General features: G+C 46.9%; 1 protein-coding gene across 7 annotated transcripts; it reads left to right on the forward strand.

Moving 5' to 3' along the window:
• The first annotated feature begins 477 nt into the window (after window positions 1–477).
• On the forward strand, window positions 478–13,743 carry C8H1orf116 (chromosome 8 C1orf116 homolog). Of its 7 annotated transcripts, none has more exons than XM_010365652.2 (4): window positions 478–532; window positions 5,551–5,736; window positions 8,159–8,336; window positions 8,793–13,743. In XM_010365652.2, exons 2-4 carry the CDS (start codon window positions 5,632–5,634, stop codon window positions 10,316–10,318), a joined length of 1,809 nt encoding a protein of 602 aa, XP_010363954.1. In that variant the 5' UTR covers window positions 478–532; window positions 5,551–5,631; the 3' UTR covers window positions 10,319–13,743. The 7 variants fall into 7 exon arrangements, with proteins under 7 accessions (XP_010363954.1, XP_010363953.1, XP_010363955.1 ...); XM_010365651.2 differs by having other exon boundaries at window positions 483–660; XM_030937020.1 differs by having other exon boundaries at window positions 500–660; window positions 8,159–8,297.
• Window positions 13,744–14,234: the final 491 nt, after the last annotated feature.

Here is a 14,234-nt window from a genome sequence, read left to right on the forward strand (position 1 = left end):
AATGGAATTGCCAGGCTTATGAGCTGGGAGTAGGCTTGGGGAAGAAAGTGACTTTCAACAGCTAGAAAAGCTAGCAGCAAAACTGACCACAAATGAGTTTAGCTTACAGAATTCAGGGGACAACTAATCTCCTAGTGGAAGAAGGTAGTTCTAGATGAAAAACCTATTTCAGATAGACCTATGGAAAAGCACACTGCCCAGAGGACTGTCTGCATTCCTTTATATCAACATTAAATATATATACTATCCCTACCTACTCCCTCCCTGCCACCTGTCCTTCCAGTCTCAGCCCAAACCAGCTCCTCCTCCTTCCAGCCCTCCTTTTTTAAAGAGCTCTTTATTAGCTCTAAACAGGGAAGGGGAAGGCAGGAGATGATTGGCTAAGAGAGAGCAGCACCACCCTGCTCATTCCCCTCCCATTCCCTCCCTGAGGAAACAGCTGGAATGAGAGGTAGGGAGGGTAGGCTAGGATTGGCTGAGTCAGTGGCAGTGTGGGGGCCAGGCAGCACAGATGAAGCATTTACCTGTCTAGGTAAGTCAGGAGGAGGTCAAAAGGAGAAGAAAACAGTAGGAGGCAGGGGAAGCAGCCTCTGTCTCCGTCTCTGCCCTTTGAAATAAAAGGGTATTTCTTTCCTGTCTTCAGCCCCCAACCCAGTGGAGGTGAGTTAATCACTAACCAACTACTGCTTATCCTGCAGCAAGAGGAAGGGGTTTCATGGGAAATCAGAACTACAAGGGAGGGAAGGTGTCCCTCTATACCCCAGCTAGGGAGCTTTCCTATCTGTTCCCCAATTCTCTGAGTTCATTCTGGGATCAGATCAGGTTGGTAGTGACTTGAGATTGTAGTATTTTTGTGGAGACCGGGGCTGGGAAGACCTTCTTTTTCATTTACCTCCTTAGGTTGGATAGGCATATTGTGCAAACAACAAGAAAAAGAAAATAGATTTGTTTTGGAAATTTCCATCTCTGAACAATTGAAATTGAGTTGTGATTTTGGAAAATAACCGTTGAAATAGAGGGAGTCAAAATGGGGGAGAGTATCTTGGTTTTCCATTGCGATTATAACCGGAAATTCTCCCGTGGCTTTACCAACTCAGTGTCGATCTTTGTTTAAATAATGGATGCAGTGTGTGTGTGTGTGTGTTCGATCATGCTCATTTGATAATGGAGCTCTCTGTGGACAGGTGTGTTAGGCATGAGCTGTATTAGGTTGTTTGTAAAGGGATATAAGGTTTGGGCATGTGGGGAAAACTTCAACTCCAGCTACCAGCTCATCTTTGAAAAACCCATGGATAATCTAGCTGCAAAGTCAAGTTTATTTGGGTTCTACTCAATTAACTTTCTGACTCTACCTGTTAATAGATGCAGAGACTGGCAAACAGAAAGCTACTTGGCTGTGCTGGGCCTCACCTACATGAATATTTCGCAGCTGCATGTCAAGTCTAGTTAGAATTCCAAGTGGGGCTCAGGCCAAGGTACTGTGGCAGAGTCCACAGACAGAGAAGCAGACCAGGGTGGTGGCTTTGTTTTGTTTTCCTGCAGGTATCCAAGTTGGCAGTTTGTGTGGCAGATTTACCTGCAGAAGGAAGGCAGATGTAGGAGTCGAGTCAGAGTAGCAAGTCGCCTCTCCATTATCCATCTTAGGGGGTTTAACCCTTTGGTCCCTAACTTTGACTCTTTCCCTCCTGCTGCAGAGAAGAGGGAAGTGGGAAGACCTCAGTACCAGGCTCAAGGGCATGGCACACACAGTCCTGAGTGAATATATGGGTTTTCCAGTTCTGGCAACTGGAGATTCAGGCTTGAGCTTACCTCACACCACAGAGCCAGCACCCCACACTCACCGACTGAGGGCTGCCCTAGATGGTGAACTTAGGAGTAAAGACCACCAGCAGTGTCCAACAAAGCTCTCCTATGCACAGAGTATTTCTACCTGCTCCTTGCCTCAAATCCACTGGTGAAAAGGAAGATGATCATGTTGCCTAAACACATACAGAAACTTGCCCATGTGCTCATGGAGACGGATATGCACATTGTGCAAGTTTTAGTCTTTCTGATATTTTTCTTAGGATATTTTCCAGCCCAAGGCACATTTCTGGGTAGTCAACAAGAAGCAGAGACACCTGGATTGAAAGATAGGAAAGCTCTTTGACTAGTAGGCAGAGAGGCAGAGCTCTTGGAGGACATGTGGGTGCGTTCGTTGGAAGAGGAGGATGAGAGAGACCTGGGTCTGATTAGAAGGTGCAGACAAGCCAACCTGGAATGGAGCTGGAGCCCTCTCTCCACCCCACCCTCTCCAGATGCCAGAACTTCACCTGTTCTTTATTCCCTCTCCTCCAAGACTTGGCAGTATTTAGTATTTTAGTCAGTGGAGTAGTTAATATTTAATTCAGGATGGATGGTCCTGACTATTTAAGTGCTACATATTTCTTAACCCATTCCCTCCTCCTATTAAGTTCCCAAAGAAGTCAAGGGTTAAAAGATACCAAACTCTCACCTTGAGTGTTTTGTTTGTTTCTCAGTCTTCTTATCAGGGTTTCGATGGCTGCCCTGAGACAGCCCCCATGGTTCAAGGTTGTGAAGTCGGTGAAAGGAAATGCAGCTTTCACCTTTCAGATTTTTTAGGTCAGAAAACTAGGTATGGAGATAAGGTGACAGCACCTCACTTAGCTTTGGTTTCAGGTTCAGACTCCTCTCTGCAGGGAGTATGTAATCCCTAAAGACATGATTTTCCTTGGCAGTTGGTGTTATTTCTTTACCGTGGAAATAGCTGCTGTTGGGGCAATACACCGGCCTGGAAGTATAAAGCTGAAGCAGATAATTTGCAGGGTTTAAGGTATGAAGTAGAAGGAGAAGGGGGTCTTAAGGCTTTTAGTATTTTAGTCAAGGGTGACTAGTAACCATTCTTGGGGGCATGCCCCTCTTGCATCCAGATAGTCCCTGAGATGCCCTGTGGAGGGCTGTCCTGTATATGCAGATATAGGTCATTTCCTGTGTCCATTAGGAAGGGCTAGTGGTAAGAGCCATAACTTTCTCACCTGTAAAATGAAGAAAATGTCAGATCCTGCCTATGTTTCCAGTTTATGCTGAAGATCTAATTAGCATATCTGAGAGCACTTTGCAAGCTATGGCATGCTGTGTTCTTGTGAAGCAGTGCTTTTCCTACCACTTTTATCTCTTCCAGCTACTTGAAGGTATCCTAGGTTCTGAAATGAAAGTGTGATAGGCTTCCCTGGTAGGAAAGAGAGACTAGAAAACCTCTGTAAAGTCTAAAGCATACTTAGAAGCACAAGGGTAGTAATTTTCTCTGAAAGTAAGAGGCATCATCTGCTCACCCATTCATAGAGAATATTATGCTAATTACAGTGAGTCACTTTAAATATTTACTGCCCTGATTTTATCGAGAAGAAAATTGGAGCCCAAAACTAGACCCTTAGATCTACACTGACTTTTTGACAACAATGCCTTTGTCTTATACGGTTTTGTACCACTAGCGCCTATTATTAGGTGCTCACAAATGTTAGTTTAACTGAAAACATTGCCCAAATTTCACTGAGCCATATATTATCCAGGAAATTAAATATTTAAGAAAAAGCTCACAGTAATAGGTTAGAAACCAAGAGGAAGCCTTCCAAAAGCTCAACCCAATAGACCCTAGAACAGACAGCAAGTTCATTCATTAAGCATTTTTTGAGTGTTTTCTGTGTGCTTAGACTTACAGAGATGGATCTCCTTTGCTACAGTGGCCTCAGCCCTACAGAATGTTAGGAATGGGTTAGTCCTCCCTGAACTTGAGCATCATTCATGGAGTGGGTAGCTGAGATGACTGAACTTCACCCACATGGTTTCTCATGTTCCTGTTTCTTTGAGTTTCTGGATACTGGGGAGCTTAACCTCATGAAGAAACCCTAAGAGCTTCCTCACCCCACGTTTATTTATCATTGGGCTTCTTTGGTGTCTCTGTCCCTCCAGTCCCCTCCTTATCTCCTAGGAGGATCTGGACCCCTATGAACCAGATGGCTGGCTCACTAGGGATCTCTCCTCTTTGCCCCCCACTGTCGTGCCCCTCCCTACCTGCCCCTTTTGAGAGACTCCTCCCAAGCAGAAGAGGAGCTCCATGGGGCTCCATACTTGCCAGCTCTATAGGGCTGGAAGGCTGACTCACCCAACCCAGCCCAAACCTGACTTTGGCACTGGAAGCGATTATTACCGGAGGCCAAGAGGACATCTGCCCTGGCATCCAAAGCCCAAGCCTCCAGATCTCAAATAGATCACATTTTCTTCTAGGACATTTTACCTAGTGTTGGGAGGGTTGGAAAGATGAAAGAAAATACAGGATGGCATTATAGGAAATACATGGATTTGAATCAGACAAACTTTATTCTAATTCTGGCTCTCCTCCAACTCTCTGTTTGATCTTGGAATGGTCTTTTCATCCTAATTCTTTTAGAATTTCATTTTAACAGCAGACTCACTTCTGGCCTGCCGTCTCCAGTGGAGTATTTCCCACAAACAGCCACATCAAAATTCTTGGGACTTTCAGAGGGAAAATGGCACTGCCTTCCTTTGCTACTACTATTGTTACAATGATATTGAAACTTTTTTTCCCTAAGGAATTGGAGTTGGGAGGAAGCTACGTGGGACATTTCTCTTGTTCATTTGACACGGGCTCGGGAATCTCATTGGGAATATGGGCAACAACAGAGGCACTAGAAAGAAAGAAATTCACTAGAAAGAAAATAGGTTTGTGTCAACCACTGTAGGTGCCCTGTTTATACCTCTAGGCTAGGGAGTTAAAGATGGACATCGTAGTGGTGGTTGTGATGATATTGATGATATTGACTAGGATAGCAGGTGACAATTTGCACCGTGCAAAGTGTTTTACATGTTCTCACAATAAGCCCGTGAGGTAGGAATTATTAAGGGACCTGTTTCTTCTCTCAAGTCTACAGTCTCCCGTTAAACCAGAACCCTTCTTTTCTGAGCTCCTGTTTCTCTTGTTTCAATTTAGTTTGATCCTAGATAGATCTTGTCTTTTTCTTGTTACAAGAACAATAATAGTTAATTATTGACTCATGAGGTCTTAGGGTATTTACTACCAACTAAACTGTGCTAACTGTTCTCTCACTTAATCCTTATACTAACATTATTTAATGAGGAAAAACAGAGTAATTTGCCTCAAGTCACGTAACTGTAAACGGCTAAACTGGGATTTGAGCCCAGACCCAACTAACTCCAGAACTCAAGCTATTGACCTCTGTAATATTTATTGCTTATAGTAATGAAAATGTAGGTTAAGCTCCTTGGTTCAGAGAAAAATGTAAGAGAAGTAGTAGAAGCTTCTTTCTGACTAGACTTCCTCTCCACCACCTAAGTTTGTCCTTCTGCATGTATTTGAGCCAGCTCCAGGGTCCTTCCATGCAGGCTGGAGGTTTCGCACCCCTCTTCCAGCTCTCTGCTTGCTTGGTGTCCTTCCCGCCATGCCACCCAGGGCCTGGGCAGAGCCTTGCCGAAGTCTTGGCTCACATGTGGCTTTGATTCTTCTCTTTTCAGGCCCGGCTTGGGACATTGTTCACTTCCCCTCGCTTCCCCTCTGGGAGCCCCCTTTGCCACCCCTGCACCTTGTTTCGGGCGATGCCCGAGAGGGAGCTGTGGCCAGCGGGGCCTGGCTCAGAACCCGTGACCCGTGTCGGCAGCTGTGACAGCATGATGAGCAGCACCTCCACCCGCTCTGGATCTGTACGTAATACTCTCCCTCCCGCAACCTGGTCTGCTCTCTGCACACCTGCCCTGCCCTGCCCTGTTCTTTCCTGCCACCCATCCTGGCTCACTACACCTTCTCTTTCATTGTTGGGGAGTGAGTCACAACACCAGTGGGTGCTTTCTGCCTGAGTCAGCCCTGGCTCTATAGAGAATAGGATGGGATGACCTTAGAGATCAATTGGGCAAATGAGACTTTTTCCCCCAATTTTCATTAGGTTCGGGGTTGGATTGAGCAGAAAGAGTAGGCCTGTAATCTGAGGTCATGGTGGAAACCAAAACGTAGATTCTCGTAGCACATGGATTATTGAAGTTCTCTGCAATGAGCAGCATTACTTTAGTCTCTTACAAAGATCAAAGAAAATAGGTAATTAGGAGTCTAGGTTCTGGAACCAAACAGATCTATGTTCTCTACTTATAAACTGTATGACCTTGGGCAAATTACTTAATTTCTCTAAGCTTTAAGCCTCCTCTGTTTTCAAATGCGATAGTGTTCATATCTAATTCAATTTGTGGGGAGTAAATGAGATACAAGTAAAGCACCTATCATATGCCTCCATGTAGAAAAGAATCAGCCTTTCTAGGAGCAGAGACTGAGAATCTTCCAAAGTCACTGTGTTTAGCTACTTGTGAGTGGCATTTAATAAACTGTAATTTTTCTGGGCATGAATTTAAATTTCAGTTGTTGTAAGGTTGGTGTGAAAGAGTAAATCTGTGCTGCATCCAGACACAAACATTTATTGTTCATGCTTGTCATATACATAAGAATCCTGGAGAATTTGTGCTTTTTTGCATTATATCCTATAGAGGTATTTGAAAATTTAAGGATTTTAAGGGTGTCTACTGAATATCAAGGCTGTTTAAGACAACCAATGGATTTTGATATGTAAAAATGGAGTAGAGAAAGAAACACACACGGACAAATCCAAAGTGCAGACAATCAGACAAATTTCATTTTGACCCTAGATAAAAGGGCTGTGGAGATGTCTTTCTATGCCTGTTAGGCTGAGACCAATGTGAATAGTCACATACCATTGGACACAGAATGTGACAGGGATTAAAGGTTTTCAAAGTGAATCATTCGGGAAGGAGAAACTAAGAGTCAGCTTATCCTTGGCAAGGCTATTTTAGAAGTAAGAGGACAATAAAGATATTTTTCTTCAAGAAACTTGGAGGAGTCAGCTTCAGAGCTTCCACGGTCTATATTTGGGGCTTCCTTTCACATGTAGGCCCACATCAGTCAACATACAGGTGGCTCTTTAAGGGGCAGAGGCAACTGGAAGGGGTATTCTGCAATCCTCTCCCCTCCTTCCAGGATATTTTTAGAGCTGTCTCAAAATCTTTCCTGGCCATCTGAGTGGGCCTGAAGAATGTACAACTCTGAAGTGTCCCAAATATTAGGAAAAGGGGTGGAGGTGCCAAGAAGAGACTCAGCCCAAATTTCTTATATTCCAATTTGCCCTTTTGTTTTCCCTTCAACTTCCTCCGTGGAAGAGCAACTGTTCCAGCAATCTTCCAGCCCAGTACAACATAGACAGTAACTGTCTGAGATGACCGTTATCATTTTCTTCCAAAAACCTCTATGTACTCTCTCGTAATGGATATGATCTGCTTTCAGATCTACTTAACATTTAATACTAAGCTGCTTTTCCCTCTTCCCATACCATCTAGTTTCTCCATCAACCTCCCCCTTTAAGTTAATATTTGCTTTAGAAATGCACACTTACTTTAATATTAGCCAGAGCTAAATGCCATCAAGAAAGTAAATGTACAAGGGGAAAAAGTCCCGTATGGAATGCATTTCAAAGTCAAGCACAAATCATTTAGTACATTTATCTGTGGCCAGTCATGCCACAGTTCCTACTGGCCCGGCAGCTTATAGCTGGCTGCATTTCCTGCTTTTCCTCATACTGTCCTTGACATACCAGATCAAGTATGCAGAAGTACTTTTAAAAGTTAAAAGCAATACTACTGAAGTTTCAGGTCAAATGGTTATGTTGCCCTTCTTATTTGGAGCTAAATCAGAGGTGCCCAAAGTGAAATGTTTGACAAAGGCTGTCAAACATTGGAACTTGGGACTGCTTCTAATCTGTGCCCCTAAGCATTCCAGCCAAGACTGAGCAAAAGAAAGGCCCCTGCCATGTGCCTGCCCAGCTCCAGAGCTGGGTGCTAGTGGGCCAACCTCCGGACACACTCTGTGCTCCCTGGTGCCTACAGTTTCAGGAGGCAACTCCAGCAGCTTTGCAGAGTAGCAGGAGGGAAAGCTTTCCAGCTCTTCAACATTCCTTCCCCGTCACAGGGTGGTTCTCAGGCCCCGCCAGTTTCTGCGGAGGAAGCGCTTTCTCACAGCTCTCTCTCCCTCTCCTATTCTCACCCTTCCTCGTCCCCCTGCCCCCAACAGAGTGATAGCAGCTACGACTTCCTGTCCGCTGAAGAGAAGGAGTGTCTGCTCTTCCTGGAGGAGACCATTGGCTCGTTGGACACGGAGGCTGACAGTGGACTGTCCACTGACGAGTCTGAGCCAGCCACAACTCCCAGAGGTTTCCGAGCACTGCCCATAACCCAGCCCACTCCCCGGGGTAAGGCAGGCCCTCTGAGGTAGAACCCCGGCAGAGAAGGGAGTCAGGGAGGGCTGGGTGGTTGGCTCTGGAGAGACTGAGTTAGTCTAGGGAGCTAATCTAGGTGACACAGAGGACAAGGGTAAGAGAGATAAGGAGAGGGAAGGGCTCCCCAGCTGCAGTGGGAAGCACCTCGAGGCCCTCGTTAGAGAGTGTGGAGAGCCAGTGGTGCTCAGGCTCAGCGGAAGGGAAACAAAACAACACACAAGTGTGGCCATGAGTGTGGAGCCACACGTCCCAGGGTGTGAGGAGCATTTTACTCCTGAGGACAGTCCCTCTGGTACTGGGGCTGCAGTTTTGTGTTGTTTCATTTAGCAAATATTTATTAACAATTAGTTAGACCTTCCCTGCAGCTAGAGCTCTGCAGCAGGGCCCTCACATCTGTTCACTCTTTTATGTTCTTTCTGACCCTCACAGGAGGTCCAGAGGAGACCATCACTCAGCAAGGACGAGCGCCAAGGACAGTAACTGAGTCCAGCTCATCCCATCCTCCTGAGCCCCAGGGCCTAGGCCTCAGGTCTGGCTCCTACAGCCTCCCCAGGAATATCCACATTGCCAGAAGCCAGAACTTCAGGAAAAGCACCACCCAGGCTAACAGTCACACCCCTGGAGAACCGGGGAGGCTTGTGCCAGAGGCTGAGAAAGAACAGGTCAGCCAGAGCAACCAACCCAGTCAGGCAGCTGCCAGCCCCCGGGAGGCTGCCCTTGACTTGGACGTGGTGCTCATCCCTCCGCCAGAAGCTTTTCGGGACACCCAGCCAGAGCAGTGTAGGGAAGCCAGCCTGCCCGAGGGGCCAGGACAGCAGGGCCACACACCCCAGCTCCGCACACCATCCAGCTCCCAGGAAAGAGAGCAGACTGCTTCAGAGGCCATGTCCCAAAAAGCCAAGGAAACAGGCTCAACTGGGCACACACAACAATCCCGGCCTCCTCCTGCAGTGTTGCCTCAGAATGCAAGAGCTGAAGATGTTTCCCTCCCACCAGGCGAGGACCCAAACAGCCGACTAGCTCCTCTCACAACCCCTAAGCCCCGGAAGCTGCCACCTAATATTGTTCTGAAGAGCAGCCGAAGCAGTTTCCACAGTGATCCCCAGCACTGGTTGTCCCGCCACACTGAGGCTGCCCCTGGAGATTCTGGCCTGGTCTCCTCTTCACTGCAGGAGCAGAGAAAAGCACGTAGAGAAGCTCTAGAGAAGCTGGGGCTACCCCAGGATCAAGATGAGCCTGGACTCCACTTCAGTAAGCCCACCAGCTCCATCAGACCCAAGGAGACACGTGCCCAGCGTCCGTCCCCAGCTCCAGATCTGGCTCAGCCTGCAGCTCCAACCCAGGCCTCAGCAGCTATTCCTGCTGCTGGGAAGGCTCTGGCTCAAGCTCTGGCTCCAGCTCCAGGTCAAGCTCAGGGACCTTTGACAATGAAGTCTCCAGCTCCAAGCAATGTCGCAGCTACCAAATCTATGCCAATTCCTATCCCTAAGGCCCCAAGGGCAAACAGTCCCCTGACTCCACCAAAGTCAGACTCAGGGCTGACTCTCCAGGAGAGCAACACCCCTGGCCTGAGACAGATGAACTTCAAGTCCAACACTCTGGAGCGCTCAGGCGTGGGACTAAGCAACTACCTTTCAGCTGAGAAAGACGCCAGCCCCAAAACCAGCACTTCTCTGGGAAAGGGCTCCTTCTTGGACAAGATCTCGCCCAGCGTCTTGCGTAATTCTCGGCCCCGCCCGGCCTCCTTGGGCACGGGGAAAGACTTTGCAGGTATCCAGGTAGGCAAGCTGGCTGACCTGGAGCAGGAGCAGAGCTCCAAGCGCCTGTCCTACCAAGGACAGAGCCGTGACAAACTTCCTCGGCCCCCCTGTGTCAGTGTCAAGATCTCCCCAAAAGGTGTCCCCAATGAACACAGAAGGGAGGCCCTGAAGAAGCTGGGACTGTTGAAGGAGTAGACTGCCACCAGTGCGGACTTTGTCCTGGCTGAACAAGAAGAGACACATGCTCCACTTGGGAGCCTTTGCCACTGCACAACTGAGGGCTCAAGATGAACTGGAGGGAGAGATTTGAGTCCAAGCATACGTTTATATTCAGAGTGTTGTGCCGTTGAGTGCCCACATGGATCATTCCGAAGGTGATTTCCACAAGAGGGGGTGTGTGCGTGTGTGTTTGGTGTGTAGGCGGGGTGCTGGATACATCACTGAAGCTATTCATATAACACAATGAGTCACTGTTCAAAATTTTGCTCTTGTTAGAGGTTTTCTTACATTGGGTAGAGTCTAGCCTAGCCAGAGCTGAGTGAAGGGACTGGCCATGCCTGAGAAGAAAAGTCAAATGAGACAATGGACATGTCCATGACTTGAAAAAAAGTTACATCCAGCAAATGCAGGGTCACGTGAAATATGGGCCTCCTGGAATCCCTACAATGGATGGAGACTGGCTCATACCTTGCCAGATCCCTCTCTCAGTTCCAGCCTTCTGGACAAGGCCTGGGCTAAGCAGAGCTGATTCGTTATCTCTTCACCCACTGCCCTCTCAGTATCACCAGTCTCAAAGACAGGGTACATCCCTGTAACCCAACCTCTCAGTTGACTGATAGCAGAACAGCTCTTTTTGGTCTGAGAAGGCAGGATAAGTGACCACGTATTTATGCCACTACCTCCACCAGGGAGAGTCCTTCTCCACAGGCTTGATAAATTCAATCACTAACGGTGCTGTGGTCCCTGACTCTGCTACTCCTGTTCTTCCTGCTTTCCTGCTCCCTATCTCAGTCTGCACTAACCCCAGGGCTGGGCTGACATCAAGGTGGGAGCCCAGCCCATGGGCTTTATAAATACCCAAGAACGGTTTCAGATCTTCTCTGTGCTGATGCAGATAGTTTTAAATTTTTCTCAGTTCCAGTGATAGAAAACCCACACAATATGTCTTCTGCCAGTCTTAATAGAACATCAGAGGTAAGAGGGGCCTCAGAGAAGCTCTGACCCAGTGCTGCTGGGGAAGGGAAGTGACTCACCCTGGGTCAGCCTGCCATTTGGGGAAAGAGCTGTGGTTCTTACCCTCGTTGCATGCTGCCACCTCTCCTTAGTCAGTGCTCTTGTACATCCACCCAGCACCCTCAGGACCCATAGTCACCATCAAAGACTCAACCCTAAGGCCCTTCAATATCTCAAAGTGTCTTCTGAAGCATCAGAGATTAAATATTGTTCAAACTAATAGTTATTGCTGTGGCTTTTAATTTTATATTTGGAAGATAGCTATATGGTAACTCATCATTAACCAGAACACCTCTCCCCTCAAATTCCCTGACCAAGTTGTGCAGCTTGAGCAGATGCCGAAAGAGGGTATTATGGGTGGGCGATGTGGGCTTGCAAATACAAGCTTGGAGGTGAGACATTGTCAGACATGACTCCTGCTTCCCCTTAGGAAGTAAATCTTACTTATAGGCTGTGAACTGCGTGGAGTCCAGGATGCCCAGATGTGAGGCGCAGATAAAGGGAATGCTGTTGGAAAGGTGCCTTTTAAGGCTGCTGAGAATTTCTAGGCTATGTCCTGATGGACACAGCACGGTCAAAGTCCAGAATTTCTGAAAATGGTGACAAGGTTAAGGTAAGGACAACAAATACTCCACCCTGTCATGGTATGTGGGGTGTGGGTGTGGCGGTTTCTATGTACATTTGCTCATACACACACATCCAAAAGCCTGTGCCTCATTCCTGGCCATGGGTGAGGACTTAGTCTGTCATGGCTGATGGGGGCTCCCACAACTGGTCAAGTTATGTCTTATTATACACCCCCAGAAAGAGAGAAAGCTGCCTTCTGGAGGACTGATTCCGCATGCTGTATTCAGCTGAGTTGATTTATGTGTCTATTTCAACTCAAAAGCTGAAGAATGATCACCTTATTCGGTATTCATTAATTTCCTTGATTAATAGGGAAACTTGGGAATAGCTATAAAGTAAAACTTGGGTGGAACCTGGGCCCTGGCATCACACAAGAGTGATTAGGATGGTCAAGGTCATCAGGAGTGCAGCCTATTATAGTCCCACACCCTGAGAAAGGTCATTTCTCTCCCACACATGACAAAGTCACAGACAACCTGTACCTGCCACTTGGCATCCTCATCCTAGTAACATGGGCATTTCTCCAGTTTTCCTGATCTGAGATTCCCTTCTCTTGTTATTTAAAGATACCGTGCTTCTCCACATCCTCATCCTTCAAAGAGTATATTTTGCTCTAAGGATAGTCTTTGGGATTCAAGAACAGAATGATAAATCCAAACTTGGTCATTCTCATTTTGAAGAGATGCAAGAGGGCCCAGTGAGGACATCCGCCTCCCTGAAAGTGGTGCTAGACCCAGCTGAGGTCATTGTATCTATCCTCTTGTATCCATATAGGGTTGCTCTTCATTCAGTTTGAATTGATGAAGAGGGAGGTAAGAGTAGGGTCAGAGTTATTCTTATCTCTTTTCACAGAATTGTGGGTGGAGGTTTGTAAAAGCCATTCATTTGGTTTTCAAAACCAAAGCAACAGCTCCACTTCCACTTGGCCTTAGATCTCTGCTATACCCTGCCATAGCTTTGATGCCACTGGGCACAAGCCACCTGCCACATACAGGAGTGGCCTCTCCCAGCCTGGCATGGTAGGGGTGTCTGTGCCCTCAGATGCATTGACAGCTGCTCTTCTGAATCTCCACACCTGTGCTACCCTGGGAACTCTGCACTCTGACTCCGTGGGGTAGGACCATGTACCATCTCACACAGAGGTCAAAGGATGAGCCCACTCACTCATATGTGCCTTCCTCCACAGTGGGAAGCGTGATCTGGCAGGGGCCGCCTTGTAGGCTGGGGGTGGGCTGGTGAGTGAATGTTGATGTTTATTTCATGGAGAAAGGGGAGGTGAAAGATTGGAGAGCAGGTCCCCATCAACTGTTCTGAGTTCTAGCTGGAGGTCTACATGGTCTGTGAGTGTGTGAGATGAACCCTTCCATCCTTTGATGCCTGGTTGTATGTGTAGGCTAAGAAGGACCCTCTTGTCAGTGTGCAAAGCTGTAATCTCATGGACTAGAGGAGAGGGGGCCGAGGGAATGGACAGGAGAAGTCGTGCAGAATCTAAGCAGGAATGCAGATAGAATGCATCTAGGCCATTTTGCCCAGGAGAGTGATGATGGAGCATATAGATAATGGCTCAAATTCAGCCTCCATCACTTACCAATCAGGAACCCTGGCGATATCACTTTAACTTTCTGAACTTCAGAGTCTTCACCTATAAGATGGGGAAAATACTATCATCTTTCAAGATTGCTGAGATAAAAAAGTGATATAAAACATGTAAAGCTCAGTTCTGGACGCAGTGTAGCTACTCAATAAATGATAATATTACCTTCTGAGTCTTATTTTTTTCTTCTCAAAGGAGGTGAATGTAGGGAGGGTTGGATATCAAGGGCTGTCCCAACCCACTTCTGAGAGAAAGACAGAGCCTGCTGCATATAAAACTTATAGCATAACCAGGCTTCAGCACAGCCTCCAGGTGACTCAGCTTCACCCACGCCAGGCTTCCCGGAGTTTGAAAAGACAGCAATTGGCATGGATGTAATGTGTGTGTTATGGTGCAGCCTGAACCAACTGTTTCCAGCTTTCATATCCTCAAACCCAACTTCTCCTTTATCATGAGTCTCTTACTGCCCATGACCATAGAGCTTACTTCTTTTTGCTTCCTCTTACTTTCTTTTGCTGTGTGGCTCAGAGAATTATACGCTGTTCTACAGTTACTTATTTTTAAAATGAAGGTAAAAAAATAAGCATTTAATAGGAGGGAACTCCTCAGAAAGAAATAAAAGCTAGAAAAGATTTTAAAATTCCTTTTTTTCTTTTA

This window comes from Rhinopithecus roxellana, chromosome 8 (genome assembly GCF_007565055.1).
Source record: "Rhinopithecus roxellana isolate Shanxi Qingling chromosome 8, ASM756505v1, whole genome shotgun sequence".
Lineage (NCBI taxonomy): Eukaryota > Metazoa > Chordata > Mammalia > Primates > Cercopithecidae > Rhinopithecus > Rhinopithecus roxellana.

Excerpts from the sequence above, each read along its gene's own strand:
- C8H1orf116 (XM_010365652.2), top strand. The coding sequence starts at position 5,632 with ATGCCCGAGAGGGAGCTGTGGCCAGCGGGGCCTGGCTCAGAACCCGTG. Across the intron at positions 5,737-8,158 it reads CCTCCACCCGCTCTGGATCT|AGTGATAGCAGCTACGACTT; the intron begins GTACGTAATACT and ends TGCCCCCAACAG. Across the intron at positions 8,337-8,792 it reads AACCCAGCCCACTCCCCGGG|GAGGTCCAGAGGAGACCATC; the intron begins GTAAGGCAGGCC and ends TGACCCTCACAG.